This window comes from Poecilia reticulata, chromosome 6 (assembly GCF_904066995.2).
Source record: "Poecilia reticulata chromosome 6, P_reticulata-male-v2, whole genome shotgun sequence".
In the NCBI taxonomy this organism is placed as follows: domain Eukaryota; kingdom Metazoa; phylum Chordata; class Actinopteri; order Cyprinodontiformes; family Poeciliidae; genus Poecilia; species Poecilia reticulata.
Window position 1 is genome coordinate 12549255 of NC_088835.1, and position 27438 is coordinate 12576692.

A 27438-nucleotide genomic window follows, 5' to 3' on the forward strand; every position below is an offset into this window, starting at 1 on the left:
TCTACTTTCTGTTGATTTCAAGGAAGCCCTGCTAATTGTATTGATTCATTAACGTTGCAGCGTTTCTTCCTTCTGAGCAAGCATGTGGTGACAGTGGAGAGGAACAACTACTTTTCCACAGGAGGAAACCAAGCTGAGTGGATGCTGAGAGAACATAGCAACCTGCCAGGAGAAAGAAAGGAAAGTGATGAGTCTAGTGTTAAAGGTAGACAGGACGTCTGCCTCATGGACAAAAACTGGAAGCTGGTGAGACTGAAAATATAGAAACTTCAAGAGAAAGGTTTTATGCTTTTGGAGTTGGGACACACTCATTTGTTTCCTCACTGTTCCCTGGTCTTCCTTGCAGCTGTAGCCCATTATAACCACTCACCCATTTTCCATCCAGTAATCACCATCCTCTGTTTTCGTTCCTTCCTGTTTTTTCACTCGGTTGTCATCTCCTCATTCCTGTCATGTACATCGCTCTCCATACTGCCAGCTTGACCTCATCAGGTTACCTCTGGCAAGTTTTGGAGAAAATTGACTTGCTGCCTTCCTTCATTTCAGTCTTCACAACACCACAAATAAGACATAACCAGCCACACTTCTCTTTATCAACATTAGATTCAACTTTGAGCTTTACTGGCAGGAAAAAAATATTTGAGTCGTCAGTAGACTTAAAAATAAGAATTCCTTTTTATTTGGTGACTTTAATAGTAGGAGTCCATGATGCGCCTCATGCTCATGAACCTCATGTTGCTCCAGCCCATGTTCATAAAGTTCCTGTACTCTCCGGGCCTCATGTACATCATCCTGCCTCCGTAGCGGGGTTGCTCATACATCAGCCAGTGTCCGTCCATCACGTGACACGACATGCAGTTGGACATGCGGTAGCGGTCCATGATGTTGTCGCAGTCGTCCATCATGTCGTACATCTGGCCTCCGAAGTTCTCCCTCTCATAGATCCTCATCCTGTAGGAGCCGCGGTACTAGAAGATACCGATAATCAATAGTCAGTTAATCTCTGTACAGTGTTTCGCTGCGTGCCAGGAAGTGGCACCTAACCCTAAGTTGCCTACCAGTTGTGTAAATGTATGTGTGCGTGCGTGTGTGCAGGTGCGTGTGTGTGTGTGTGTGTGTGTGTGTGTGTGTGTGTGTGTGTGTGTGTGTGTGTGTGTGTGTGTGTGTGTGTGTGTGTGTGTGTGTGTGTGTGTGTGTGTGTGTGTGTGTGTGTGTGTGTGTGTGTGTGTGTGTGGAGTATAACGGCATAATTGTGTCTGTAGTGGCGGGTAAAGAATTACGAACAAGTGTTAAATAAATTCAATTCATTTACTATTCTCCATAGCTAGTATGATTGGTTACCATGAAGATAATTTGTGCTGTTTTGTCACTTATTTCCATAGTGGTTATATATATGCTGTAATGCAACTGGTTTCTGTAGAGACCATTGGAACAATATTGGGATTGATTAGTATGGCGATTTTGTGAGCTATAATCCATCTGTTTGACACTGGGACGATATAGTACTGGCAGCAGTGGTGAATATGTGCGCTCACTGGTTATCAGAGGTGTATGCATTCCCATGTTTATCTACTTTTTATTAGTTCTCAAGTTTTATTTTCTGTAGTCATATATGTGATTCACAGGCGTCACCTATTGGTGAAAGGGAACGGAGAGAAAAGCATGGCAAATAGCACGGTGGTTGATGGTATGGCTGCTTCCGACCAGCGTGAGATGCGCGTTGTTGACCAATGTGAGTAGTTCTGCAAGTTATTTACCTGGTCCTGTTATCCTGTGTCTTTTTTCTTTTTAAGGAAATACAATAAGTCGTAAAATATAAGAAGTTTGATAATTGCGATGCTAATTGTGCTCAATTAGCATAGCATGTCGTGTCATGCTAATTAGCATAATTGGCAATCTGTTGTTTTTAGTCACATGCTTTTTGAGAGATAATTCATTTGTTCTTTATGAACAACAATATATATATATATATATATATATATATATATATATATATATATATATATATATATATATATACAAAATGTATTTAATGTACCTGTATATTCACTGTTAATTGACAGCATAATTGCTGAGTCTCTAGCAGCTCAGTTTGTAAAGCAACCGATAGTTAATGTTGGTAGGTCTGTCTAATTTTTAAGAACAAATTAATTTGAATATTCTAATTTAGCTAATATATGTAAGGAACTTTTGCTTTAAGAGTTTACTTGTTTTACATTGTTATTTATCGTGTATTTTAGGACCACACATAACACTCAGCTATCAAACCACCATAAGAGATTTCAAGTCTGCCTGAATGGAGCTCTGATTGTAATCTTCAAAACTTTTCAATAAAGAAGACAAACTTCAGATTGTGTCCTGACTGACACCGACTATATGTCAGCGTACAGTGATTCAGTTCCTTCACGACAGGTTGTGTGGTGATGTAAAATGCAGTTACCATGGGGATCATGCGGCAGGACCTGATGCAGTCGCTCATTCCCATCGTGCTCATGTAGTCGGGATATTCTCCCCTTCTCATGAAGTACTGGTTGCCCATGTAGTTGGTGCGGTCGTAGACCATGAAGCAGCCTCTCTCCACCCTGCAGGAGTGACACCTGCTCAGGTAGGAGGACATGTCAGCGCAGTCGCTGCTGCAGTCATAGGAACGCCCCTGGAAGTTCCTGTCCTCGTAGAAGATGACCTAAGAAGAAAGAAGTTCAACAAAGAAAGTAAAGATGTGGCTTTTTTTATGCTTTGAGAACTTGCTTAGGTTGCTGAAATCAAGTTGTCCACACAGATTTACTGCAGGTTTGCTCTGAACATCTTGGTCTGTATTCATTTCATTTGTACTTTTATAACTAATGACACAAACCTGGCATTACGCTCAATCACATTTCTTAGTACAGAGACGGCAATATTTCTTTCTTTCTTTTCTGTCAGGTAGGAACCATTTATAGAGGACATTTTAAATAATTTTCCACTAATTAAAAGAAATTCATGACTGAACGTCCCTGTTAATATTTTTTGTTTGACTTTGAAACTTGAAACACCTGCGGGGACTTACCCTGCTCATCATGTTCATGTTTGTGGTGGACATGTTGTTGGCGTGGAGCTGGAGGAGGCCCAGTGCAATCATACCTGTGTGACTTCACAACCTTTATACACCTGAGCGACATCAATTGCTTTGTGTGTCAGTGCAGACTCAGCATGTGGTTGTGTGTCCCACACAAAGCCTCTTTGAGGGGGTTAACAATGACGGTGGGAGGCCTTCGGCAGCGGCTTTCATCCACACCAGCAGTATGCTCTATGGCTAAACAGCTTACCTGTTTCCTACTTTTAAGTAGGACTCACACTGAGAAAATTACAGAAAGAAGGTGAAGCTGTGATGACATCAGTGGTGAAAACGTTTACCTCACACTGAGCACACAGACAGCAGAAATAATAAAGGCCAGAAACACTGACAGCCTCCAAAGCACCGACATAATCTAATTTCAGTCAGTAACAACAAACTCAGACGCTGGAATCATCAACAGGAGCTTTATTGTAACCACTGCTGTATTCTCTGAACAGGAGAGTAAAAATCATGAAGATATTTGATTCAGGATGATAATTTAAATATACTGTTCTTCTGAAATGTTCTCGCTCTGATGGATCGTTGTTCATCCTCTCATCATCAGCTGTCCTGAGCTTACATTTAGGCCCTGTGTTGGGGGATTTGTTTTTTCTTTTATTTATTTTGATACCCTGACAACTTCCTACATGGCCTTCAATATGACTCCTTGATAACTTCTGGTACTTCCTTTATGACCTATAGAGGAGGCTTCTTTACACCATGTGGATGGTAACTTTACGACCTCCACAGTGGGATTTATTATGACATTCAGGGAAATCCTTCTTGCCTTCAAGAGACCTGCTTTTCAACCTATTTACCCCCCATAAGAGGGCACCTTCATGGCATCCCAAAGCTTAACATTCTCCAGAAATGGACTCCTTTACAAAGTTGTGAGTGTAAACTGGGCTCTTTTATGACACTCTGGAGCCTCCTTCTTGTCTCCAAGAGAGCCTCCTTATGGTCTCCAGAGAGAACTTGCTCCTTTACACCGTCTGGAGATCTGCCTTTCATGAGTTCAGGATGAATTTCTCCTGTGTTATCAGATCCTCGTCTGCAGAGCAGCTAAATCTGAAACATAACGTGTCACTGTGTCTCTTCTCTGAACATCCTGGCTCAAACACACACGCGTGTTAAAGATATCCATTACTGTAATTTTGGGCGGAGAACCGGGACTGACAATAGGTAACCTGAGGGCTCCATTGGCCCAATATGCTGCTCCTGAAGCCCCTCCCCCAAGCACTACTCTGTACAATCTTACTCTTGTAGGTGCAACGTCATCAGAGAGGTTGGATAATTTAGTTAGTTTTATTCTGGATGTTCCTCCCAGTGATTTTTCTCTCCATCCCTTGACAGCTTCAGCCTCGGGCAGCAAGTGTCTCAGGTGTGCTGTTACCTGCCCAGGTGTGCTCATTCGTTTGGATGGCAGCTCAAGCAGGTAGGTCCGCTTTCTCTCCCTGTAGCACACCAAATGTCTTTGATGGGACTGAAGTTCATGTTGTTATAATTCAGACTAAGGGAAAATAAAACTGGACTAATTCTGTCAGATAGGTGCAGTTAATCCCCTGTTGAACAGTTCATTTTTTAAATTAAATTTAGATGTTTACAATTATCATAAATGACTTCTGCTGAAGTAACGGAGTTTGCGATGAATCGATTTTTCAGGTTTTTATTCTGTGCAGCTTCTTTGTGTCAGCAAAAAAAATAAATGATTTTCTGAAAACCAACCGAAGAAATTTTACAAGAAACTAATTTATCAAGTTTGTGTGTTTGGGTTGAAATTATGTTTTATTTTGAAATGTAAATGAAAAAAGCTGCATGAAGGCCACTCTTTGGTAAATTTAACTCATCCATTGCCATGCTGACTTCTCCATAAATAAACCAAATGACAAAAGATCCACTATCCCGAAGAACTTGTGCATGTAATAACATGACGCACACGGAGTGCTGGGGCTTAACACGCTGTCAGATTCGCTGAAAATCATTGTTTGCTTTGAGCTTCGGTTTGGTTTCAGGACGCCAGAAAGAAAGATAAAAAATATTTTTAAATGTTTTTCAACGGAAGATGAACATGTCAGGAATGAAAGTCGCAGTGAAGTTTGAATTTCTGAAATCTGAAAACATTATGAATGAAGTTAAATTAATTAAACGCTGCCTCGTTGTGGTGTTACGTCTCATTTTACAGTTTTTAGTTGTAATCTTTTAATTGGGTAAACACATTTTAAATGGTTTCTCACGTAATTATTTTAAAATGCGTTGGTTTAAATGTGTCTTGTCCCGGTTTTCAAATTAAACTGGCAGATTTTTTTGGCATATGTGTGTAATTTTTACATTTGCATCCAACAGCTGCAGTGAAACATCTAAATACATTTCACAGCTTAATGACTTTATACTAACTCTAATCTCCTTTTTTCCGCTCTGCACCAGCTACAGCACAGAGACGGTGCAAATCTCAGTGAAGTTTCACCTGAATTCATCATTTTCTGTCAAACACCAGGAGAAATGGCAGGATCATTTCTTCATACAGCTTTTGAAATTTTAAACTGTTTGGTTTTCACCCCCTCCCCACTCCTTGAAAACTGCGTATAAAAAAACAGACATGACCTGACAACGTCTGGGAGCTGAAACATTAGTGGCATGAAAAGAAACAGGACCTTATCTCTGATGTTCCATCTTGTTTTAAAGCAGCCACACGACTCGTTCTCTGTCTCTGATCTCCAGCAGATCTTCTCGTTCTGTTTCATGAATATCAAAGTGATTTATTCCTCTGCGCTGCAGCCAACACTTTGCATCGTGACAGAAACCTCAAATATGCACCTAAATGCAGCGTCGTTACTTATGAAATTGCACGTGCTTATTATTGTACCCAAGACCCACTTTCTGCTCCACAGTTTTTACAGAATAATCGCACATTCCTCATTAAATCCGTCTGCAGATTCCTGAGAGCTAAAAGGAAAACCATGTTTTATTGACGTTTAGTTCAGAGGATTCCTCGGGCTAATATCTGAAGAGTGAAATTAGACCTGAGCTGTCTGTCAGAATAAATCCCAATTATCTGCAGAGACACGTTCCCTCAGTTCTATAGATGTTTCATTTTGTTTTATTTCCTTCTCTTTCCTAAGCCATGTTTTTAGGATTTTTTTGTTGTTGTTTTAACGTTGATGCTGGGTGAAAGTTTGCAGCTGCAAAATCTGAGTTTCCTGAAATTGAAATAAGTCAGTTTTTAATATCAACAACAGACTCAGACTTGCTTGTCTGATCGTGATGATCAGATGCTTAACTCTCAATCTGTCTGAGTTTTGTGTTTTTCTCGTTGTAAAGGGTTGTGATTCAATTATCGCTCTTGCCAAAACCCAGTTATTTTTACTTAAATTAGGTTACCTACGAAGATGTAAGTTTAAAAACATCCCAGTTTGGGTCTGCTCCCGGCAGTTCTCTTTCCAGTTGCTTTGGTCGGATCTTTCTTGAACGTGATCCGCTTTTTGAATCCAGCGTATTTTCTCTTCCCTATATTCCGTCTTTCGGTAATCATAAAGTTAATAATATCGTTAGAGAAACCAATCAGACTTTGCTGTCCAGGAATGAGCCATTCAGACTTGCTGCTACCGATGGTATCAGAGCTGTTCATCACTGCAGATCAACATTTTTGTCTCTAGAGAATAAAAATAAACATCCTGGATGGTCAGGCTTGCAGTGTTTCCGATCCAGCAGGTATTTGTTGTGTTGTTCATCAGGAGTCCAGAGAACTGTGCATGCAAATGGTGAGATGATCTTAGAGTATCTTTTTCATGGAGGTGCAGAAACAGTGGGTGGGGTCCCGACCGAAGAACAGGGACTGAAAGCTTCTTCTGAGTGTGTGAGAGACGAATGACTTCTTAACAGAGCAATTTTAACAAATGACATTCATTCATCCATCCATCACCTAAATCCACCTTTCTTGAAGGGCTTCTGGGGTGTTTACACCTTGGACATGTCACAAGTCCACCACTGTTGACAGAATACTTTTAAATTGTAATTAAAACAAATCTAAAAGTGAATCCTGTTGATATTAAAGAAATCTGTACAAATAAAAATGTCCTGTCTCCTTAAAAACCTGGTGCTTAAATGTTCTGAACAATCAGATTGTTGTAGATTTGTATTAACTTTTCCTATGTTTTTAATATAAAGGTCTTTAGTTTATTTGAGCCAGACCTTAAATCTGCTGTGTAATGATTAAAGAATTGAGATTTTAGTTCTGAGCTGCAGACGGAGTCAACAAGAACATCGCAGTGGCTGAGGATAGATTTACTGCAGCAAAAAGATCCACATGCCACATACTTGGAGATGCTGGTTCTGCTGGTCCGCTGTCCTCCATTTCCAGTGAATCTGCTGTGTGTGTGCTTGTGTGTGTGTGTGTGTTGCTGCAGTGTTACAGCAGGAAATGCTGTACAGTTCAGTCAGTTTTTGGAGAGGCCCAAACATTCCAGTTAAAGTTCACCAGTCCCTTCAGGGCGCACGGTTCACTGCTGGATAAACACGTTTCTATCATCCAGAGTCCTGCAGCTGGGCTCCAGCTCTCAGAACGTTTCTCCCATCAAACCACAAGAACCGAGTTGGAGTTCAGCGTCAGCCGGAGGAATAAACATGTTTCATTATTAGGAGTGGCTGAACCACATCGTGTTGTGGTCTGTGGGTTATAACTGCTTTGGTTGTTGCAATTATCTCTTGGCTGGGTTCAGACGGTTTCTATAAAGCTTCAGTTCAGGGTTATGTATTGCTCTGTACTTTTATTTTTAGTTTATTTTACTTAGCTGTTCCACTAGCTCTCGCCTGTCTGGGTTTACTGGGGCTTTGATTTGAGATGAGCTGCACTGCCTCAAAGTTTGTATTCTAAAATTTAGATGACAGTTGTCCAAAGGTAGAAACACATTTACATTTACACCTCACATAAACATTCACCAAATCCTCCTCAGCAGTTTCATATATGAAATTTTACACCTTAAAAACTGATACAGACCCACATATAGCAGACTAGTTAAAACACAAGGTGAGCCTCTGGTTTTTATTGTGTTGTTGACTTTTGGTTGATTAAAAAAAGAAAATAACAAAATCGAGTGCATTTAAACGCTTAATAAGGCATACAACAATAAATGTCTGGTGCTTTCAAAATGCTGTGATTACTGACAATTGCAATTATGGAAATTAAAATGTTTCCTGTCAAACAGTGTTTAAAGAGAGACTCGGTGAGTCCTAACACGCTTCCTGTGGTTTGTGACCAGTTTATAAGACAGAACGTCATCTGTGCAAATATCACTGTTAGCATGTCTAGACTTCAAAGTCAAATGAAATATTAAAGGTTTAAATTTACTCAACATTTTACTTAAATGTGAGATTGGAGTCAAAAGTTACAAACTTTGCAAATGCTTAATTGGCATGTTGATTATATCTTTCCAAGCTGCACAGTTTGCGTGTCGCGGTAACAAATTTTACTGGAAGATAAATTGTCCTAGAAGTTATTGAGATAAACAAATATTGCCATTTTGAGACCATTTTCAAGTAATGTAATTGTAATGACATAATAATGCGAGAATACACTCTCAAAGATGACTAACTTTAAATTCTAATTAACATCTAACACTAGAACTGGAAGACATTTTAAATTTCCAAAACAAATTGACACAACAACAGAAGCAACAAATGAATTAATTATGAAATATCTGTAAACAAAAAAGATTTTGTCATCCCATTTTTGGCAGAAAGAGCGACAAAAAAAAACTCTAAATCATTAAAGTGGAAATTATCGAGCTTTTTTTAATTTATTATGGCGATTAATTTATTTATTGCGACAGGCCTAAAAGTTTGTTTCTTGTTCGTTCAGTGAGATTTTATCCAGCACACAACGCCGTAGGAGACGGTAAATTATACAATTATGACTTTAATTATTGTAGTCGTTGAGGTTCTGTGTTGTCCATGCTTTTTACATTCCTTCCCCGAGGGATTCTGTTTAATTTTGTTTAATCCATTGAGAAGTTGCATGCAATTCTGGTTTACACATCATCTACACATTGAGATAAATGTGCTTTTTCTACACCAACAGAATAGGAATCAACTGCAGTCCACCAGAAACTAGAATCCACCAGATGTCTCATCATGATCCTCATCTTTGTTTTTGGTGAGTTTTTCTCATCACATCCCTGACTGAAGAAATGTTCTTAATGGTCTCTTCATGGAGGAGGAACTAAGCTGAAGTTAAACTGAGTTCCTCATGAAATAATGGATTCACTCACTGTGGCTCATCTGTCCCTGCAGTCTGTCTCTCGGCGGTAAAACCCCAAGACCTCCAGGACCAGTGCCCTGGCGGCTCCTGTCACCCCCAGCTTGGTGACCTGATGGTGGGACGGGGAGCGCAGCTCTCAGCCTCGTCCACCTGCGGCGTGGACGGACCCCAGAACTACTGCATCGTTGGATACCTGGAGGTTAGAGGCAGCGCTCACACACACATGCACGCATGCGCGCGCACACACACACACACACACACACACACGCACACACACACACCATCAGCCGGAGTCATCTTTTGACAAACGGGGATCTGTGAAACAGACAATAAAGATGTTTCCATTGGCTGAAGCTCAAGCTGTTTCTGTGGGTTATCTTGTTCTAACATTTGTTTATGCTGAGGTAATAATGTGTGACGATATGTGGGACTGTGCAGGTTTTGTGGATTTGAATAAGCTGCTGCTGAACTCATTTTTTTCTCCCCCCATTCTCTGACTTTCATACCGAAACAAGTCTTGATTTGTCACTTTACGTTCTGACACTCTTCAGCCTGAGGAACTTTTCCAACTCCTCTCCCCATTAATGCATTTTCCTTTCTCCTCTTCTGTCATGGCTTAGGTTGGAAATACTTAATGCTGTAAAAAGGAGATGGGCCAAGAACTCTAGCCTCCAGGCTCGTCCATAAATCAGACACCCGTCAGTGTCACGTCTTTACACCTATAGCCTCTTTATGTTGCTCGTTAGACACAAACCCCAACCTTTCAGCACTTATTAGTAAACCGCTGATTATTGATTAGGATGAATGACTAATTTAAAATTATTATTGATTCATCAGGGGGAGAAAAAATGTTTCACGTGTGACTCCCGGCTGCCGTTTAGTCCCCAAGGCAACCCACAGAGCCATCGTATCGAGAACGTCATCACAACGTTCGACTCCGACAGACGACTGAAGTGGTGGCAGTCTGAGAACGGTGAGCTGGAAACCGTCCCGTCACAGCGCGTCATTATTCATGACAGAATAAAACGTAAGAAGCTTTCTGTTGTTTGCAGGAGTTCATCAAGTCAGCATCCAGTTGGACCTGGAGACTGTCTTCCAGTTCAGCCACCTGGTCCTCACCTTCAAGGTAAACAGCTAAAGACACTCACTTATAATGTTCTTCTCCCGCCAGGCTGTTAAGTCAGATGATTTTTAAAATGTGCTTTCGCACGTAGGAGACACCTCCGCTGAACGGAATGAACAGTTTTATGTGAAAAAATGTTTGTTCTGATAAGAACTGAGAAGGTGATGTGAAGTGGGGAGACATAAGTCTTTTCATTCAGATTAGTATTGCCCTGTTGGATTATCAACAGCAATATAAGAAGCAGGACTGCAGAGGTGTTAGGTTGGATGGGACTGGCGTACTCAGGGTAGCTGAGATTTGAGCTGTCGGCCTTATTGCTAACCAGTGAAGCTGCTCCACTGACTCTGATGCTGAAAGTAGATCTAGCTAACTCAGTCAGTTTTAAATCTAGATTTTAATTCCTATAAAGAACAGGCCATGAACAAGAACAGGCTTGGTCATCCTTAACTTTATCCTCTGGTCAGACAATGCGATGTTGGACATGGTTCAGTTGGCAGCGCTGCATGAGCCCCCGGGTCTGATTTGCTTGACAGGATGTGAATCTATCCCCTCTGTCTTCCTGCAGAGCTTCAGGCCTGCAGCCATGCTGGTGGAGCGTTCGAAGGATTTTGGACAGAGCTGGAAAGTTTTTCGCTACTTTGCAGACGATTGTTCCCTTCATTTTCCTTCAGTTCCTGCTGAACCTGCCAGCTTCATTGACGACGTTGTCTGTGACAGCAGATACTCTGGACCAGAACCGTCCTCAGGTGGAGAGGTAGGTATCACGTTTAAACACACATCCACCAACCTATTTGCTCCGTTCATGGAATAAAAAAAAAAACATTGGGGTACAAACTTGTAAGGTGGGAAGAAATGTCTCTGCTTGGACAAGAGTATTTTTTAGTTTGACACTATTGTTTTTGGTTTTGAATGTTAACATAGACTCTTGTCCTTTCAATGGTCCAAACCTTAAATATGACTTTTTTACCCGTCAACACAAGTCAAGCCAAGATAGTTTAATTTTTATCACATATTTTGAGCAGCAAGCCATTTCCAAGTTCGTTACAGGATTAGAAGGAAAATAAAACAAGGAAAAACCATCACACTGCAGTGGCAAGGTAAGGTTTAAAGCAACGACAAGTTGAAAAAAAGACTTCAGTTTATAATGTTTTAGTTGACATTAATCAAAAGCAGCTCTAAACAAGCAGGCTTGGAATCTGTCTCTGAATATTTGTGATACCAGCCGATGACTGTGGCTCTAAACTCAGCGGCCATTTTTATCTGAGAGCATCCTGTTTGAAATTTCGCAATGGTGAGATACTGTTGATCGGTTTCTAGCCGTCATCTTCGTCTCATGCTGTCAAAATATGAACAGCGTGATAATAAAGATTGTTTTACACCAATAGATCTTTTTTGTTAATTCAGGAATCAAACCTCTTGTGAATTTAGCCACTAAAAGAACCGCAAGTTGTGCAAAAACTATTGAGACATTGAACAATTTGGACATTCAAACTTTTAGAAAAGTTCACATTAAGTCCATCTGTAAAGGTTTGTGCATTTTAGGTTCAGCCTGAAATTTCACTCGAAAGTCAAATATCCCTCGTTTTTTGTGAGCACTAAATATTCTGGCACTAAATATTCTGCCACATATGACATAATACAGGAAAAATGTGTCTGATTTAATATCAGAATTGACATTGAGATAAATCTGTAACCTGGTATGTTTGTCCACCAGGTGGTGCTAAAAGCTCTGGATCCTGTCTTTGAAATAGATGACCCATATGCTCCAAACATTCAAGGTGAGACAATGGAAAAGTTTTTGGGTTTTTTTTCCCAAAAGGTACTTTTAATCTCACTGGAACACATATTCCAATTTATTAAATCTAACTTTTTATATATTCGCTTATACATGTCTTAATTATTCTCAGAGCTCATCACCTTGACGAATATCCGCGTGAACTTCACCCGCCTCTTCACACTTGGTGACACGCTGCTGGCTCGCAGACGCAGAAATCCTCAGGAGAAATATTATTACTCGCTTCACAGCATGGTGGTTCAGGGAAGCTGCTTCTGTAACGGACATGCCAAGCGCTGTGTCCCTGTGGACGGAGGACGTGGGGACGTCTTCACCCAGCCCGGCATGGTACACACCGAAACTTTGACATTAAATTTGTTTATCATTAAATCAGTTTAAATTGTTTAAATTGTTTTGCTGATGTCTATTCTGATGTTTATTCCTTTTTTTCCCCTTCTTCTTCTTTTTCTTCTTCTTCTTCTTCTTTTTCTTCCAGGTTCACGGTCGATGTGTCTGTGAGCACAACACAGCTGGGGAGAACTGTGAGAGATGTCAGCCGTTCCACAATGACTCCCCCTGGAAGCCTGGAGGAGAAACTACACCCAACATCTGCAGGAGTACATTTTTATTAATTTCCTCTTTTGTTTCCACACAAATGAATCAACTATAATTTTACTCTGGATTAAAAACAGACATATAGATTGTTTGTGCTTCTAAACCTTCACATTTATGATGCCTGAGTTGTTTCAGGTTTCACCTGCATGTCTGTGACCTTGTTTGTCTTTTAGGGTGTAACTGTCACGGTCACTCAGACTCATGTCACTTTGATGCTGCTCGCTACGAAGAGACCGGAGGTGCGAGTGGCGGCGTGTGTGACGACTGCCGCCATGACAGGACGGGGCCTCAGTGCGAGCGCTGTCGACCTTTAATGTATCAGGACCCGCAGAGGGCGCTGGAGGACCCCCACGCCTGCATACGTATGCTTCATCATGTGCAACTTATTCATACTCACTGCTTTTACAGTACAGCATCAAACCAGGCAATGCAGGTGGGAGTAATGGTTCTGATGCTTCACTTCAGTGCAAATAAAAGCTGCTGTTCCAGCTTTTTAAAAGATCGGTAATGGTTATGGCTTGCACTTTCTGGTTCTTCTATCTAAGTGGGCCCCCAGGGATCGGTGCAAAGTTGATACGTTCCCCTGGTACCTCTCTTCAGGATCAAATTAATAACTCATCCATTTGAATAAAGATTATTGGAGGATGGAGGCATCTAAAACAGGGTGCCCAAGTTCAGGCCTAAAACGCTGCTGTCCTGCAGTTTTTAAATGCATTTGTTTTCCAACACACTTGAACAAAATGGCTGAATAAAATGGCTGAACTCCCTCATCAGCATTCAGTCACTAAACTCTGCAGATGCCTGGTGATGACACCATTTGATTCAGATATATCGGAGAAAAGATGCATGGACTTGGACAGCTCTGATCTTGATTTGAGATGATGACCGATGATCAGCATTGTCAGATTTTTACTTTTCAAATTGGTGCTTCATGAATGAGTCAAACTCGGTTTTTCTCTTTGATTTAAGTTCTGATTCTCAGATGTCTCACAGGCCAGAGATCACTGATGTTTCTGTAGCTTCCAGCAGCATCACGTCTGGACGTATGCTGCGTCTGAGCATCATGGAGTGACGTTCTTGTTGCAGCGTGTGACTGCGACCCCGCCGGCTCCCACAGCGGCGGCTTGTGTGATGCTTCAAGCGGTCGGTGTTTCTGTAAGGAAAACGTGGAGGGTCAACGCTGCGATCGCTGCAAACATGACTTCTTCGATTTGAGATCGGACAACCCGGCTGGGTGTGAAGGTACCAGTGCACCTGTTTTTACCTCCTTTCAGATCTCTTTATTCATAATTTATCAAGTAAGAATAATAATTTCAAGGCTATACTTGTCAGATCGATACAATCATAGAGGCAGATTCAGATTCAGTTACATTTTAGTTTGTGGGCTGCGCCAGAAAGGTGGTTTGCCCAGGACACCAAACAGGCTAGGATCGCCTCTGCTGGGAGCTGGTTCTTTAAATTGTCAATAAAACTTCTTTAATCTCTCCAGGATTTTGGTTTCCAAACCGCACATTGTTTGTAGCATGCTGTAACATGTCAATGTGCCCTCGGACAAGGCGCGTAACCTTAGGTTGCCTACCAACTTGTGTGTCATGTAAGGTGCTTTAAGTGGTCAGTATTGCTAGAAAAGTGTGATATAAATTCAGCCCACTTACTATTTATCTTAGCATATGGGAATATTATTTGTGTTTCAGTGACATGATGAGGTCAGGTTACATTATAGATGCTCATATAGTTGGGCAACAACTATTTTTTAACCATTTAAGATAGCAGATAGGCCAGATGAGACAACATCCTGCTCTTTGTGCTACTTCTGTGCAGCTTTGATCTGACGTTATGCTGTTTTCAGTCTGCAGGTGTCACGGTTTGGGAAGTGTTGGACCATGTGATCCACTTACAGGGAGCTGTAGATGTGAGCCAATGGCCACCGGGCCACTGTGTGATCATTGTGTGGTGGGTTAAAGTTTGTTTACAGATCTTCCATATTAAGTCATGTTTTGAGGTTTAATAGTTTTGTTTCCAGGCAGGTTTCTGGGGTTTGGGAAACTCCGTGTTCAAATGTTCACCCTGTGACTGTGATGTTGGCGGAGCCAGCAGCAACATGTAGGAGTTTTCTCTTACTTTTGACTCTGTATGTTCAAGTGATTTAATGCTTTCATAAAACTGAATCCAGTCACTAGTTGTCATCTGAATAACAAAATGTGACCCACTCTGAAGGAGTTAAATCTACTCTGAAAGAATATAAAGTATAACGTTTGTGATGTACTTTGGGTTTGTTCAGGTGTTCTCCAGAGGACGGACAGTGTTCCTGTTTACCCAACATGGTGGGCCGGCGCTGCTCTGATCCTGCACCTGGTTACTTCCTGCCTTCGCTCATCTACTTCCTGTATGAGGCGGAGCTCGCTGCACAGCTGACAGGAGGGACTTCCTCCCCTTCTCCTCCTGCTCCTCTTCCTGCCTTTCCCTCTTCCTCTCCACTGGTGTGTATCATCACTGAATGGAAAACTATCTGGTTCAGTTAAGCCATCAGAACCAGGGACTGATTTTTAGCATCTGGATCTGAATCCGAGCCAGATGCTGAAAATCCCAAACTACGCATTATGTTATCTTGACGGAGCCACTGATCCTGCTAAGGAGTCCAAACCTCGGTGATCCATTGAACTGAGACAGAACAGTGTTGTTACGGAGGAATATTTTACCATGGCAACGACACAGCTGCTAGCTGTTAGCCTTGTAGCTAGCAGTCCTGGGTTCAAATCCAGCTAACATCTCTCTGCGTGGTTGTTTATCTTGTATGTTCAGTGTCTTAACCTGCCTCCAGAGACCATGCAAGGTTTAGTGGGTAAGGATGTATGGATGGGTTAAAATTTTAGTAGAAACCACCCTCCTGTCTCCAAAAATTTTCTCAGAAAGCTGTTTAAATGTTTTAATTTACTCACCAGCCCTGTCTTAACATCTTAATTGTGTTTAAAATCCTGTTTACAAACACTCTTTCTCACTCTTCATGTTTTTAGGTGAATCCCGGCCTTTTGCCTCCATGTGAGCAGTATTTCAGAAGTCAGGGCTATGACTTCCAGCTCTCCGATGGAAAAGTGATTTTGATCCGGAGGCCTCGTCATCTCGCCCGTCAGAGGAGACAGGTATGGCTTTGGTTCATTTCCTGTTTGTCTCTGAAATAGAACTGAATGTGATTCTTTCATCAAGTCAGATGTTTTCTGTTGGTCCTGCAGCAGAACACCAGCCCTCCGAACCGGGGGCCCCTGCAGATCCTTCCCCACCAGGGCTCACCTGAGCAGTCAGGAACTGGTCTGGGATTGGTCAGAGTGACAGAGGGGGCGGGGCTTAGATTCACTGTGGACAACCTGCCAACATCAATGGAGTACCAGCTGGTGATCCGCTATGAATCTGAGGCAAGGAGAACTTCAGGGTTTTGTTTATGAACTCTTAAAAATAGACAGCTTTACAGATTTTATTTCTTTATTTTTATTTTGATATATGGCAAAAAAAAAAAAAACGTAGACATAACCATGATCAATGTGAGACACTTGAGTTTTTCCATTCAGATGTCAACACCGTAACATCAAAAAAATAATTATTGCTCACATTTTGAAACGAGAAATGAGGCATTGTGTTGGAGTTTCATCCAGGAGGTTTTTCTCCCGGGATTAAACTCCAGTCATCTCCCTCTGCAGTCTGTCTCCGATTGGGTGGCGAGAGTGAACGTCATCATGCTGTCACCGGGCGACGGAGGCTGCAGTAACGACCCTCCAACAGGAAGTCTGACACTGAACCTCCCCAGAAGCTCCAGGTGAGTCAGCCTTCGTGAGCGATAGGTAATTCACCTTGAGAGTCCACATGACTCTTCTGCTGACCACTTTCTGCAGACCGTTACATTAAAACGTAGCAAAGTGAAAACAGTTGCCCCAGTTTAACGTCCTCCACAGTGACTGGCTGACTCCGCTGAGTGTTTCTCTTTGGATCTTTTCTGAATTTTCCCAAAAAAAAGTGATGCAGTGTCTCTGAAGCCACTCAATTTTTACTTTGGGATGACAAAATGACATCCCAAAGTATAATTTTTGCAGCAATTGATCACATTTCTTTTAAATTTTATTAGCCAAACTTGGCTCAGACCAGTAGAAACCAGTTAAATAAAACTTGTCTGGCAACACAAAGCAGGCAAAAGCAAATCTAATAGAAATACATGAGAATCGTAGCATCATTAATTATGCATTGGTGACTCATTGAGAAAGTCATAAATGATCCCAAAACAACATCAGTTAAAGTTCATGATTCAACAATAAGAAGAAACTGGGCCAAAATAGGAGAGTTCCTGACCTAAACGAACACAAAATCCCATCTAAGATTCACCAAAAAACATCTTAATAAACTCCAAGACTCTAGCGAAAATATTCTGTAGACTGTTCTGGCACTTGTAAGTAGATGACTGTAGTTTGAACATGGCACAAACTTTATTATTGATTGCAGCACACAAATAAAAGTGATGTGGGCGCTGCATTGCTTCTCAGCCTGTTTTCTCATGTCCTTGGTGTCCACTAGATGGCATACTTTCTAACACAAAAGAATTTTAATGAATATGACATCAACCTTGGGCTGCACAATGGCGCAGTTGGTAGAGCTAGGCTCTAGGTTCGATTCCCAGCCTGGGGTTGTTCTGCATGGAGTTTGCATGCTCTCCCTGTGCATGTGTGGGTTTTCTCCGGGTACTCCAGTTTCCTCCCACAGTCCAAAAACATGACTGTCAGGTTAATTGGCCTCTCCAAATTGCCCCTAGGTGTGAGTGTGTGTTGTTTGTCCTGCGTGTCTCTGTGTTGCCCTGCGACAGACTGGCAACCTGTCCAAGGTGAACCCCACCTCTCGCCTGAAATGTTAGCTGGAGATGGGCACCAGCACCCCTCCTGACCCCACTAAGGGACAAGGGTGCAAGAAAATGAATGGATGGACATCAACCGTTTGCCATGACATTTTAACTACTGCTGTTTTTATGTTACATGCTTGTTTTTTTTTCCAGATTAGGTATTCTGGATTCCCGGGTGTGTCTGAACGCCAGAGGTCGATACTCTGTGGTGATTTTCTTTGACAGGCAGCAGAGATCAGACAACGCTCCTCTGCTGGTCGACTCGGTGAGGAAGTCATGATCTAAAAACTCATTTCTGCACAACTACAGGAAAGTATTTAAAGAGTCGCTTTAGGAACAGCTAAATCTGAGTACTAAAGTAGCAGCAGCATTGATAAATAAAGTAGTGTAGGAATATGGAAAACAGTCAAAACTTTTCAGTAAACATAAGCTAAAGTAAAAAGAGCAATAAGCAATAAGATTTTTTTTATTTCCTAAAACCTTAAGGTTGTTAACTTTGGTTCCCACTCTGGTTCCTGAAAAGTCTGAATGGTTTAAATAGAAAAAGAGCAGGAATCCTGTAAACCAGGCCTAATAAGACCAAAGAGAATAGTCATCACATTATTTTATTATTACCCAGATCATCTTCATCTCAAATGTAAAAAAAGAAAACAAGCCTGTTTGACTAAAATGAAGCTTGGTGTTGTTTTTTCTGTCAACTTTTTTTTTTATTATTATTTTTTAGATGGGACTGGTTCAGAGTTTCTATTCAGTCCAAGAAGACTTCTGCTCCCAGAGTGACTTCGACTCTTTTAGTCACTCTCACTGCGTCGGATTGGACGTGTATCTCGGTTCTCAGGAGTCACTTCCAAAAATCTGCGAAGGACTGATCAAGAGTCTGTCAGCGCGCATCCACAACGGAGCTGTGGGTGAGCCGTTTACTGCAAACCCACAGGCTATTATAAATGTTTTAATAACATACACATTAATCAGACCTCTACAGGAGATCCTTCCTGTCCACAGCCATCAGACACGACAATAATGCAGTAAAAATGTGTTACAGCAATATAAATTTTTTTATTTTTTATTGAATTGTAGAAAACATCCAATCAAACCGGTACAAGATCCACCTTTCTGCCCTTCAGTCACAATTTACACAAATGTATTTATGGGTTTTACTGCCACCTGCTGGAAGTTCTGGATCCAGCTTCTGATTGTGTTAAAAGGTGTTATCTGAATAGAGTTCAGATAAAAAACTTTATAATCTCAAATGAAGAACTCAACCTTGTGGTCTGTAGATTATCTTCATCTTCATAAACTGCTGGTTCTTTGTAGAAACTACTTGCTGCTTGAATTTATTTACAGTTAGATGATAAAATAAGGTTTGTTACAGACAATAAATATAAACTTAATATGCCTAATTTACTAATTGAATGTGTCCAGAGTTTTATGTGGTGAAGTTTTAGCAATAATGTGTCTCTGGAGGCAGCTGACGTCTGTCAGACACAGTCTCACCTGAACCTGGTTTGATGTTGTGTGCTTCCTGGTTTCAGCCTGCAGGTGTAACGTCAACGGTTCTCTTGGATCGGGGTGCAGTACGCTGGGCGGGTCGTGTGAATGTAAGCCCAGCGTGATCGGACGTTGCTGTGACGCTTGCGCACCTCTGACCTTTGGTTTTGGACCTGAAGGCTGTAAACGTAAGAAGACAGTTCTTCATCAGTCAGAGCCCTGCCATAGGAGCGCTTCATCTTACAGCGAATCCTTCATGCTGTTGCAGGATGCGAGTGCAACCCTCAAGGCTCTCTGTCGGAGGCATGCGATCCGAGCGGAGGTCAGTGTGCGTGTCGCCCCCGGGTATCGGGTCGACGCTGCGATCGATGCGAGTCTGGATTCTCGGGGCTCCCGCTGTGTCAGCCCTGTGACTGCAACGGCCTGTCGGAAACCTGCGATGGGCGGACCGGAGAGTGTGTGGACTGCAGGGAACACAGCAGCGGGCCGCACTGTGACAGGTCGGACTGAAGGTTCTGGATCCGATTACAGAATATTCAGCCTTTCTTTATTAAACTCGTTTCGTCAGCTATTTTATCCCCTCAGGTAAGATCACCTCACTTCCTGATGGTGTCATGTGGTTCTGGCCCACCTGTGTGTGGCTGCTGTAGATGTGTGGAGGGTTACTATGGTAACCCGGTCTCCAGGCAACCCTGTCAGCCCTGCCTGTGCCCCGATATCCTGAGCAGCGGACGGTTCTTTGCCTCTTCCTGTCGATACGACCCGCAGTCTGTCAGTGTGAGCTGCTCCTGCAGGGAGGGACACGCAGGTAGGAGCTGTGTCTGCGGATCACCTGGCTGCAGGTGTGTAGCCAAAGCTTAGTTGCTATTAGTTTGCTGTTTAAATCCAGGGAACCAGAAATAAGCATAGGAGCACAGATTTTTCTTGAACTGAAGTTAAATTCTAATAAAAACTCCCAGACTGCACGACGAAAAAGTAAATCAATTATTAAAGTTCACCTGACCGATCCTCTGACCTTCGACCTCTTAGGTGAACGATGTGACAGGTGCAGTCCGGGTTTCTACGGCGACTTGAGATTGCCAGGTGCTGCCTGCAAGGCGTGCTCCTGCAACAACAACATCGACCCGGACGACAGCGACGCCTGCGACGGCACAACTGGAGAATGTCTCCGCTGCCTTCACTACACAACGGGTCCGCAGTGCCAGTTCTGCAAGCCTGGTTACTATGGCAACGCCCTGCAACATAACTGTAAAGGTAAAGCGGCCAGTGAGGAAGGTGTCACATGGTTGCGACCGGTTCACATGGTCGCAGATGAGTCACATGGTTGCTGGCATATGTTTGGTGATGTTTCCCAGAATGCTCCTGTGACCGCCGGGGGACCAAGGCGACTCTATGTCCCCTGGAGAGCCCCTGCTTCTGCGACAGGACGACAGGACAGTGTCCCTGCAGGACGGGGGTGGTGGGAGATCTCTGTGATGAATGCGAGGATGGGTTCTGGAACCTGGACGGAGCGTCGGGGTGTCAGCCCTGCAGCTGCAACCCGGCTAACTCCGTCTCTAACGTCTGTGACAAGGTGAGAGGGGATCAGGTCTTCCTCAGAATGAAGAGGTCAGAGGTTATCCAGGGTCCATGCAGCAGCAGATGATTGTTTGAAAAGTCTGCTGGCTGAAGTTGTGATGTGTCCAGGTGTCGGGACAGTGTCCCTGTCGTCCTGAGTTTGGAGGAACACAGTGTGACGAATGTGGAGAAAACCATTTTGGGAATCCAGACCTGCAGTGCTTCTGTGAGTGAACCACTTAATCTGTCAGAGACTGTCTCCTGCTTTATCTATGAGTCAATGACTTTATTCTTAAACTCAACACACACACATACATGCACATTTACAAAATCAAACAAATTTGGTATCAATCAACTGTGCTACAAAACTTTTTGACTGCACAAACATTTGACACCAAACACCTTTTCAAATTCAGAGTTTCTGGTCAAACATAAACCATGTTGATCCGTCAGATCGTCCCAGACGTGTTCACTCAATGTGTCCATTACCAGAACCAAATAACTCCTTGAAAACCTGAGATCCACAGAAAGTGTTGGCCCCTTTAAATCAGGACTCAAAGCATTGCTGTTAACTGCAGCTTACCCAAAAGGACAAAAACTGTTTGATTACTGCAATTTTTCATAAGCTTTATCTATATATTCGTTAATCTATTTCATTAATTTAAGGTTTGTTTTGCCTAATTTCATCACTTCTTGTTCTTAGCTTGTGACTGTAACCTTGAGGGAACGCAGCGCCCGTCGTGTGACCCTGAAACCGGTGAGTGCATCTGTCGGACTGGCGTCAACGGGATCCTCTGTGACGAGTGCGCTCCAGGCTACAGCTCAGAGTTTCCTGCCTGCGAGAAATGCCATGAATGCATGGTTCTGTGGACCGAAAACGTCACTGACGTCCAGCGAGCCGCCCAAAGGATGAGGACCTTCATCCCTCTCCACGGCGACACCCAGCATCCCCCTCACAGTCAGTACTGGCAGCGGATGCTGGAGATGCACTCCAGACTGGACAGCGTTGGTAACATGACTGGTTTCTCTCTGCCAAAGCTGGAGAAGGTAGAGAAACTCTACATGAAGATTAGGTGAGATCCATATTTTACATTTTGATGAATCAAAAATAATCTGGCTCCTGGTTGTTAGAGGTAAATGTTGTTTGCAGAAACCAATGATTTTGAAGGACTTTTCTTTGCAGGAAGCTGAAAGATGCTGTTGACACCAACATAATTCTGATCGACCCATCTGTCCTCCTTAACAATGAAATCAGTAACATTAACGTGGAGTTTCAGAAGATGCTGAAAAACCTGAAGGATAAACTCACCAAGGATCCAAACAAGAAAGAAACTCAGCCAGTGGAAGGTGAGACATGAAGATTAGCTTTATATGAATGCCAGAAACAAACTTTAGTTCAACCAAACAGAACACCTGTTTTTTCTGACTTAATATCGAATTTACTGATTTAAAGCAAAACCTTAATATATATATATTTAAAATTTTAATAAGAAATAATCATCTCTATTGTGTTTCCACTCTGTTGCAGAGATGCTGCAGGAGATCCAGAAGCTTCACAAAACCTTCATGTCAGATGAAAAGCGGGTGAGAAACTCCATTAAAGCTGTGGAGAACTCCATGGACACCAGACAGGAGACTAAGCGCAAACTGAGCATGTGCAGCGGAGGAGGAGACCTGGCAACTCTGGGGAAGAAGGTCAAGGAGCTTAACATGCGCCAACTCAACCAAAAGGTGAAGACTACTCTGCAGAAAGAAGAAGTGATTTATCTAATGGAGAGCCCTCTAGTGCTCATCAGTGGTATTACACTTGAATAAAGAAACTGAATGATCTTCTGTTTCCTCTGAGCAATTTGTTTTGGTCTGATTCAGATCTGCGGGCGACCGGATCCGGAGGACTGCTCTGGATGTCCTGAAGGTCAGATCTGCGACGGAGCTGTTCCCGATGCCCAGAAAGCCTCTGAGATGGCCGAGAAAGTAAAAGAGCAACTCATCAAATTCCCATCCAATCTGGACGAGTCGAAGAAAAAGGCAAGTTTACGCTGGGAACACTGGGAGGGTTTCTCCACTGAGCTGGTTCCTGTGGGAATTTTATAATAAAATGACTTTTGTTTGTGGCTCTATATTAGAAAAAAATGTAATAAAAAAGCATTCGATGCAGGTAAGTGCACATAACTTTATATTATTCCAGATGTAAACTCAGCCTTCTGAGAATATTTTAGAAATTTTATCAGAAACTATTAATTTTAAACAAAATGTATGAATTTAGGTTGGTACTGCAGATGTTGAAATGACATTTAACATTTTTTGGTTAAGAGCATTAAAGCATTAAGTCTAAGTGCATTGATTTATATTGTTCTTGTTATAGACATGGCTATTTGAAAACATTTTTTAAAGAATTTTAAAAACTGATTTCAATGCATTCTTGAAACCAAGTCTTTCAGGAATCAGTGTTGTTCTGCAAAATCCCAACTTGGTTGACTTGTGGGAAACTGGACAGGAATATTATCCTGAATGGGAAAACTTGCCGTGTTGAGGTTGGAACCCGTTTAAAACTGCCTACGGTTCAAGTTGTTATTGACTTGCCCTCAAACTGAACAGTTTAAGATCAGATTTACCCAGCAGCATTTTAATTGCTTGTTAGTCTCCACCAGTCAAACACCCCAGTCCTCGTTAAAATGGTTACGTCCTCTGGAGCGCAAAGACTTTCTGCCAAGACAAAAACAGTTTTAAGGTCCCCAGAGCTGATAGAAACAGAAAAAGAAAAACTGATGGCGGGAAAGCTTGAGCACAAAAGCAGAACTTTTACCAAGTCCGGTTAGAAGCGACACTTTGAAAAATCTGTTGCAGGTAAACAGAGAAGTTAGTGAGTCTTCTCTGAGGATTATTCTGTTTTAAGAGGTGTTTCCATTATTTTGACCGTTTCAGATCAGTGATGTCCAGCAAGTGGCTCAGGACGCCAAAGACCAGGCCCAAGACCTGCAGCGCCAAATCAGTGCCACCACCGAATCAATGGAGAGAGAGAAAAACAAAACCAGAGAGCTGCTCCAGAGAGTCAAACAGTATCTGATGGGTCAGTGTTCACAGGCGTAAAGTCAATTCTTTTAGGAGACCAAATAATCCAACCATTAGATGATCTGCCGTCCTCTAAAAATGTACCAAAGTGATGCATCTTGCTGTGGGAAACATCTCTGCCTGTTTCCTTCCTGGCAGATGAAATGGTTCCTCCAGGTGACATTGAGAAAATGGCCAACGCTGTCCTGAGGATCCAGCTGCCGCGATCACCTGCTGAGATCCAATCGATGATCAATGAGATCAGTAATCTTTTGAACGGTGCCACCAAATTCCAGGGGGACCTGAAGAAGCTGCAGGATGAAGCCAAAACAGCTCAGGAGCTTTTGCAGAAAGCGACAGAAGCCAAGTTGGTGTCTGAAAACGAGATTATTTTCAGAAACCGTTTTTATTCATTTATTTTATTTTTTATTTTAACAGGGAGAAGACTAAAAACATCGACGTTAAAGACATCCTCAGTGACATTATTGCTGCAGACGCAGCTCAGAGCAAAGCCAACGACAACCTGGAGGTTGCAAATAAGGACAGAGACGGCGCCAAAGACCGAATCCAAGAGGTGAGGCTCAAACCTTCCAATTTTTTTTTTTTTACAGTAATCATCTCAGCCTGACTGGTACTGATGGTTTCTCTGCCATGTTTCAGGCGGGAAACAAACTGAACCGCATCGAGGATAAGCTGATGAACCAGCCTGTAGGTCTGCTGGAGGAGATTGAAGCTCTAAAAAATAAAACGGAGCAGAACAGAGAGATGGCCAAAGAGGCCAGAGAAACTGCTGAGTCAGCGTTGACCAACGTTTCTAATGACGCGGTAAAATCTGAAAACTGCCAGCAGCAGCTGCTACTGCTGTGTTTGACCAGATTTCTGAGATGTTTTCTCTCCCAACAGGAGCTGCAAGAAGTTCAGGAGCAGTTTGAGCTCTTAAAGCAGAAACACTTGAATAAAACACTTGAAGACGAAGCCGCAGATCGACTGCAGGAAATCCTGAAGGAGACCGAAGACATGCAGAGACAAATGGAGGATAGACTCCAACAGATAGAAGGTTATAACCATCAGACTTAAGAGTTGCTGTGGGATTATTAATGTCCTGCACAGAATATGAGCTTACAAATGCTACACTGAACATGTTAGGCAGCAAATCAGTTTTACAGAAAGTGCAGAAGAAAAGAAATCCTAAACACTGAAAGGAGTGTTAGTCTGTCTCGATGTTTGCTTTGGAAAAAGCTTCAGCGTGTTGATGGACTGGTGACCTGTCCAGGTGAACCCTGACCTGTGGAGATAAGCACCAGGCCCCGGTGGACCGGATGTAAAATGTAGATTTACTTTTACTTGAAAAAACATTAGATTGAATATATTTTCCAACTCACAAGAGCAAAATTAGATCTTTTTGTTCTCAGTTACCAAGGGATATTTCTTTCCTTTTTTTTTTACTTTTTTAGTTTTCTACTAGTTTTTTCTGGTAAATGTTAATGATACTGAAGAAATAGAGCAGAAGAAATAGACCCAAGACACAAGAATAACAGTTTATGTAATTTAGGCGAATGACAAAATTTCACCCGGAGCAGGACAGTGAGACGGTTCTTCCTAAAAAAAAACAAAACGTTTTCTTCGTTCTGGCCCATATCCTAATTCCTGCATGTGAGAAAAGGAAGCTGCTCCCTGAAGTCCGAATGACCCTGATGTTTTTCTGTTTGGGTTCTGAATGTTTGAATGTGGTTTCTGCGAGATGTTTTAGACAGAGCTGAGTTGATGTTTCCTGTACGTTTGTTTCTGGCAGACGTGGAGCAGAAGATCCAGCTGCTGATCCAGAGGAAGGAGGAGAAAATAGTGGAGGTGGTCGAGCTGCTGCAGACGGTGGAGTCACTTCAAAAGGAAATCGCCTCTAAAGCTGAATATTACACCACATGTTCCTCATAAGTCCTGCAGGGTCCTGAAAATAAAGAAAAATGATGGTTTACTTTTTAAATATCTATATCTGAAATTAAAATTAATGCTCTTACATTTGGAAAATTTGCTTTTTTTATGTTAGAAACTTTTACAAAGATCAAAACTTACATCATGAAAGTAAGAAATGATTATCTTTAGATTGGCCCTGTCTACAATCTGTCTTTAGGGACAGATTGTAGTTTCAAATGTATGCAAACATTTATCAAAATTCTCATCGTTATTCCGGTCTTCTCAAAACCCAGCGGATGACCTCTGACCGTGAGCCAGATTATTCATTTTAGACCAATGATCCTGTCCACTGTCGCCACATGCTTGTTCAAGCATGCGGCTTGAATTTGAACGAAGGTATTTTATACATTACGGCTTTGTAAAATACCTTGAGAGGTCATTTGTTTTGAATCAGAGAAATGAAAAAGCTAATTTGAACCAAACTGAATTGAATAATGGTGCATGTTTCTCCAGTTATTTGATAAATAAAGTGAATTTAACTAATCCTCATATATCAGTGTAACTATTTGTGGCAGGAACAGTTTTCAGTCCCATTCAGTTTGGAAAAAGGCATCAATAGACCTTCAGGAAAGATCAGTGACAAATCTTTTATTTTAGTTTTGCCTCTTTTTTAAGTATTTCATTTAATGCAGCATTGAAAAAAAATCTTAATGGCATGAAAGAAACTCTAAAAGACAAAAAAGACATTTTAATCTGCTTTAGATGAAGTCTTTCCTGCATGAATGAAACGTCTCTGGATGTCTAAAACTAGTTGATTTATTCAGCTTCTTTCCACCAGGGGGTGCAGTTTTTCAAAGAAGTTTGCGGAATGTTTCCTGCAGAAGCGTCATCTGTGTCAGAATGACCCATTCTCTGAATTTCGCTGACATTTTCAATATAGTTTTTAGAGTAAACCCACTACAACTCAAATCAAGGAAATGAACAGCTGCTCAAACAAAGCCAGATGTTTTCAAACTCTCCATCTGTGCATTTTTGGACAGCAAAGTGGAATTAATCAGGAAACAAGAAAATACCAGGCTGCTCCTTTAAACACCAATGTAAATATGTATGTGTGATTCTGCTCGATACATGTAATCCTAGATAAAGATGTTTCTAAATATTATAGAGTATAATGTGCATAGAGCACAAAACAAAAACAAAGTCAGGTCTGAGAACCAAGGAGTGCAGGATTGGAGAACATTGATTTAAATGATGAAGTTGTGAAATGGCATAATTATTAAACTCACAAAGTAAGAGAGAAACCTTCATGTTTTTATTTTTAAACATTCAAAACTGATAATTCTGCATTTTCAGGGCATCTGAAACAGACTCCAAGGAGACAAGAAAACCAGATGTAAGCACAGAAGTTAACACAGATCATTATCCCCACTACGTAGTTAAAATCCGATTGAAGGTAAACAAATCAACAATGCAAAGATTAAAAAAAAAAAAAACAAAGGACATGGGGTGTGCTGTGGTGGTGCAGGGGTTAAACACAACCCACATATGGAGGCCTTAGTCCTCGACGCAGCTGTTGCAGGTTTGATTCCCGGCCTTGGCGACCTTTGCTGCATGTCTTCCCCCTTCTCTCATTACCCACTTTCCTGTCAATTTACTATCAAATAAAGGCCACTAGAGCTAAAAAAAAAAAAACAAC

The 27438-nt window shown here is 41.9% G+C and overlaps 2 protein-coding genes across 2 annotated transcripts; one reads left to right on the forward strand and one right to left on the reverse strand.

Moving 5' to 3' along the window:
- Nucleotides 1–651: 651 nt before the first annotated feature.
- On the reverse strand, nucleotides 652–3154 carry LOC103466313 (gamma-crystallin M3-like). The gene is made up of 3 exons (XM_008411811.3): nucleotides 3047–3154; nucleotides 2441–2683; nucleotides 652–968 (listed from the first exon to the last, which is right to left on the reverse strand). The coding sequence occupies exons 1-3, from the start codon at nucleotides 3116–3118 to the stop codon at nucleotides 690–692; spliced, it is 594 nt and encodes a 197-aa protein (XP_008410033.1). The 5' UTR covers nucleotides 3119–3154; the 3' UTR covers nucleotides 652–689.
- lamb4 (laminin, beta 4) lies at nucleotides 2639–27437 on the forward strand. The gene is made up of 35 exons (XM_008411808.3): nucleotides 2639–4529; nucleotides 9168–9242; nucleotides 9380–9546; nucleotides 10185–10320; nucleotides 10400–10473; nucleotides 11036–11224; nucleotides 12185–12248; nucleotides 12378–12592; nucleotides 12741–12861; nucleotides 13033–13221; nucleotides 13946–14101; nucleotides 14709–14812; nucleotides 14883–14962; nucleotides 15141–15339; nucleotides 15874–15999; nucleotides 16090–16269; nucleotides 16552–16667; nucleotides 17889–18000; nucleotides 18460–18643; nucleotides 19268–19411; nucleotides 19492–19723; nucleotides 19874–20031; nucleotides 20253–20477; nucleotides 20579–20796; nucleotides 20910–21006; nucleotides 21484–21853; nucleotides 21964–22127; nucleotides 22309–22511; nucleotides 22650–22808; nucleotides 23706–23850; nucleotides 23991–24198; nucleotides 24270–24405; nucleotides 24492–24656; nucleotides 24735–24888; nucleotides 25624–27437. The coding sequence occupies exons 2-35, from the start codon at nucleotides 9221–9223 to the stop codon at nucleotides 25761–25763; spliced, it is 5352 nt and encodes a 1783-aa protein (XP_008410030.2). The 5' UTR covers nucleotides 2639–4529; nucleotides 9168–9220; the 3' UTR covers nucleotides 25764–27437.
- The last annotated feature ends 1 nt before the right edge of the window (nucleotide 27438 follows it).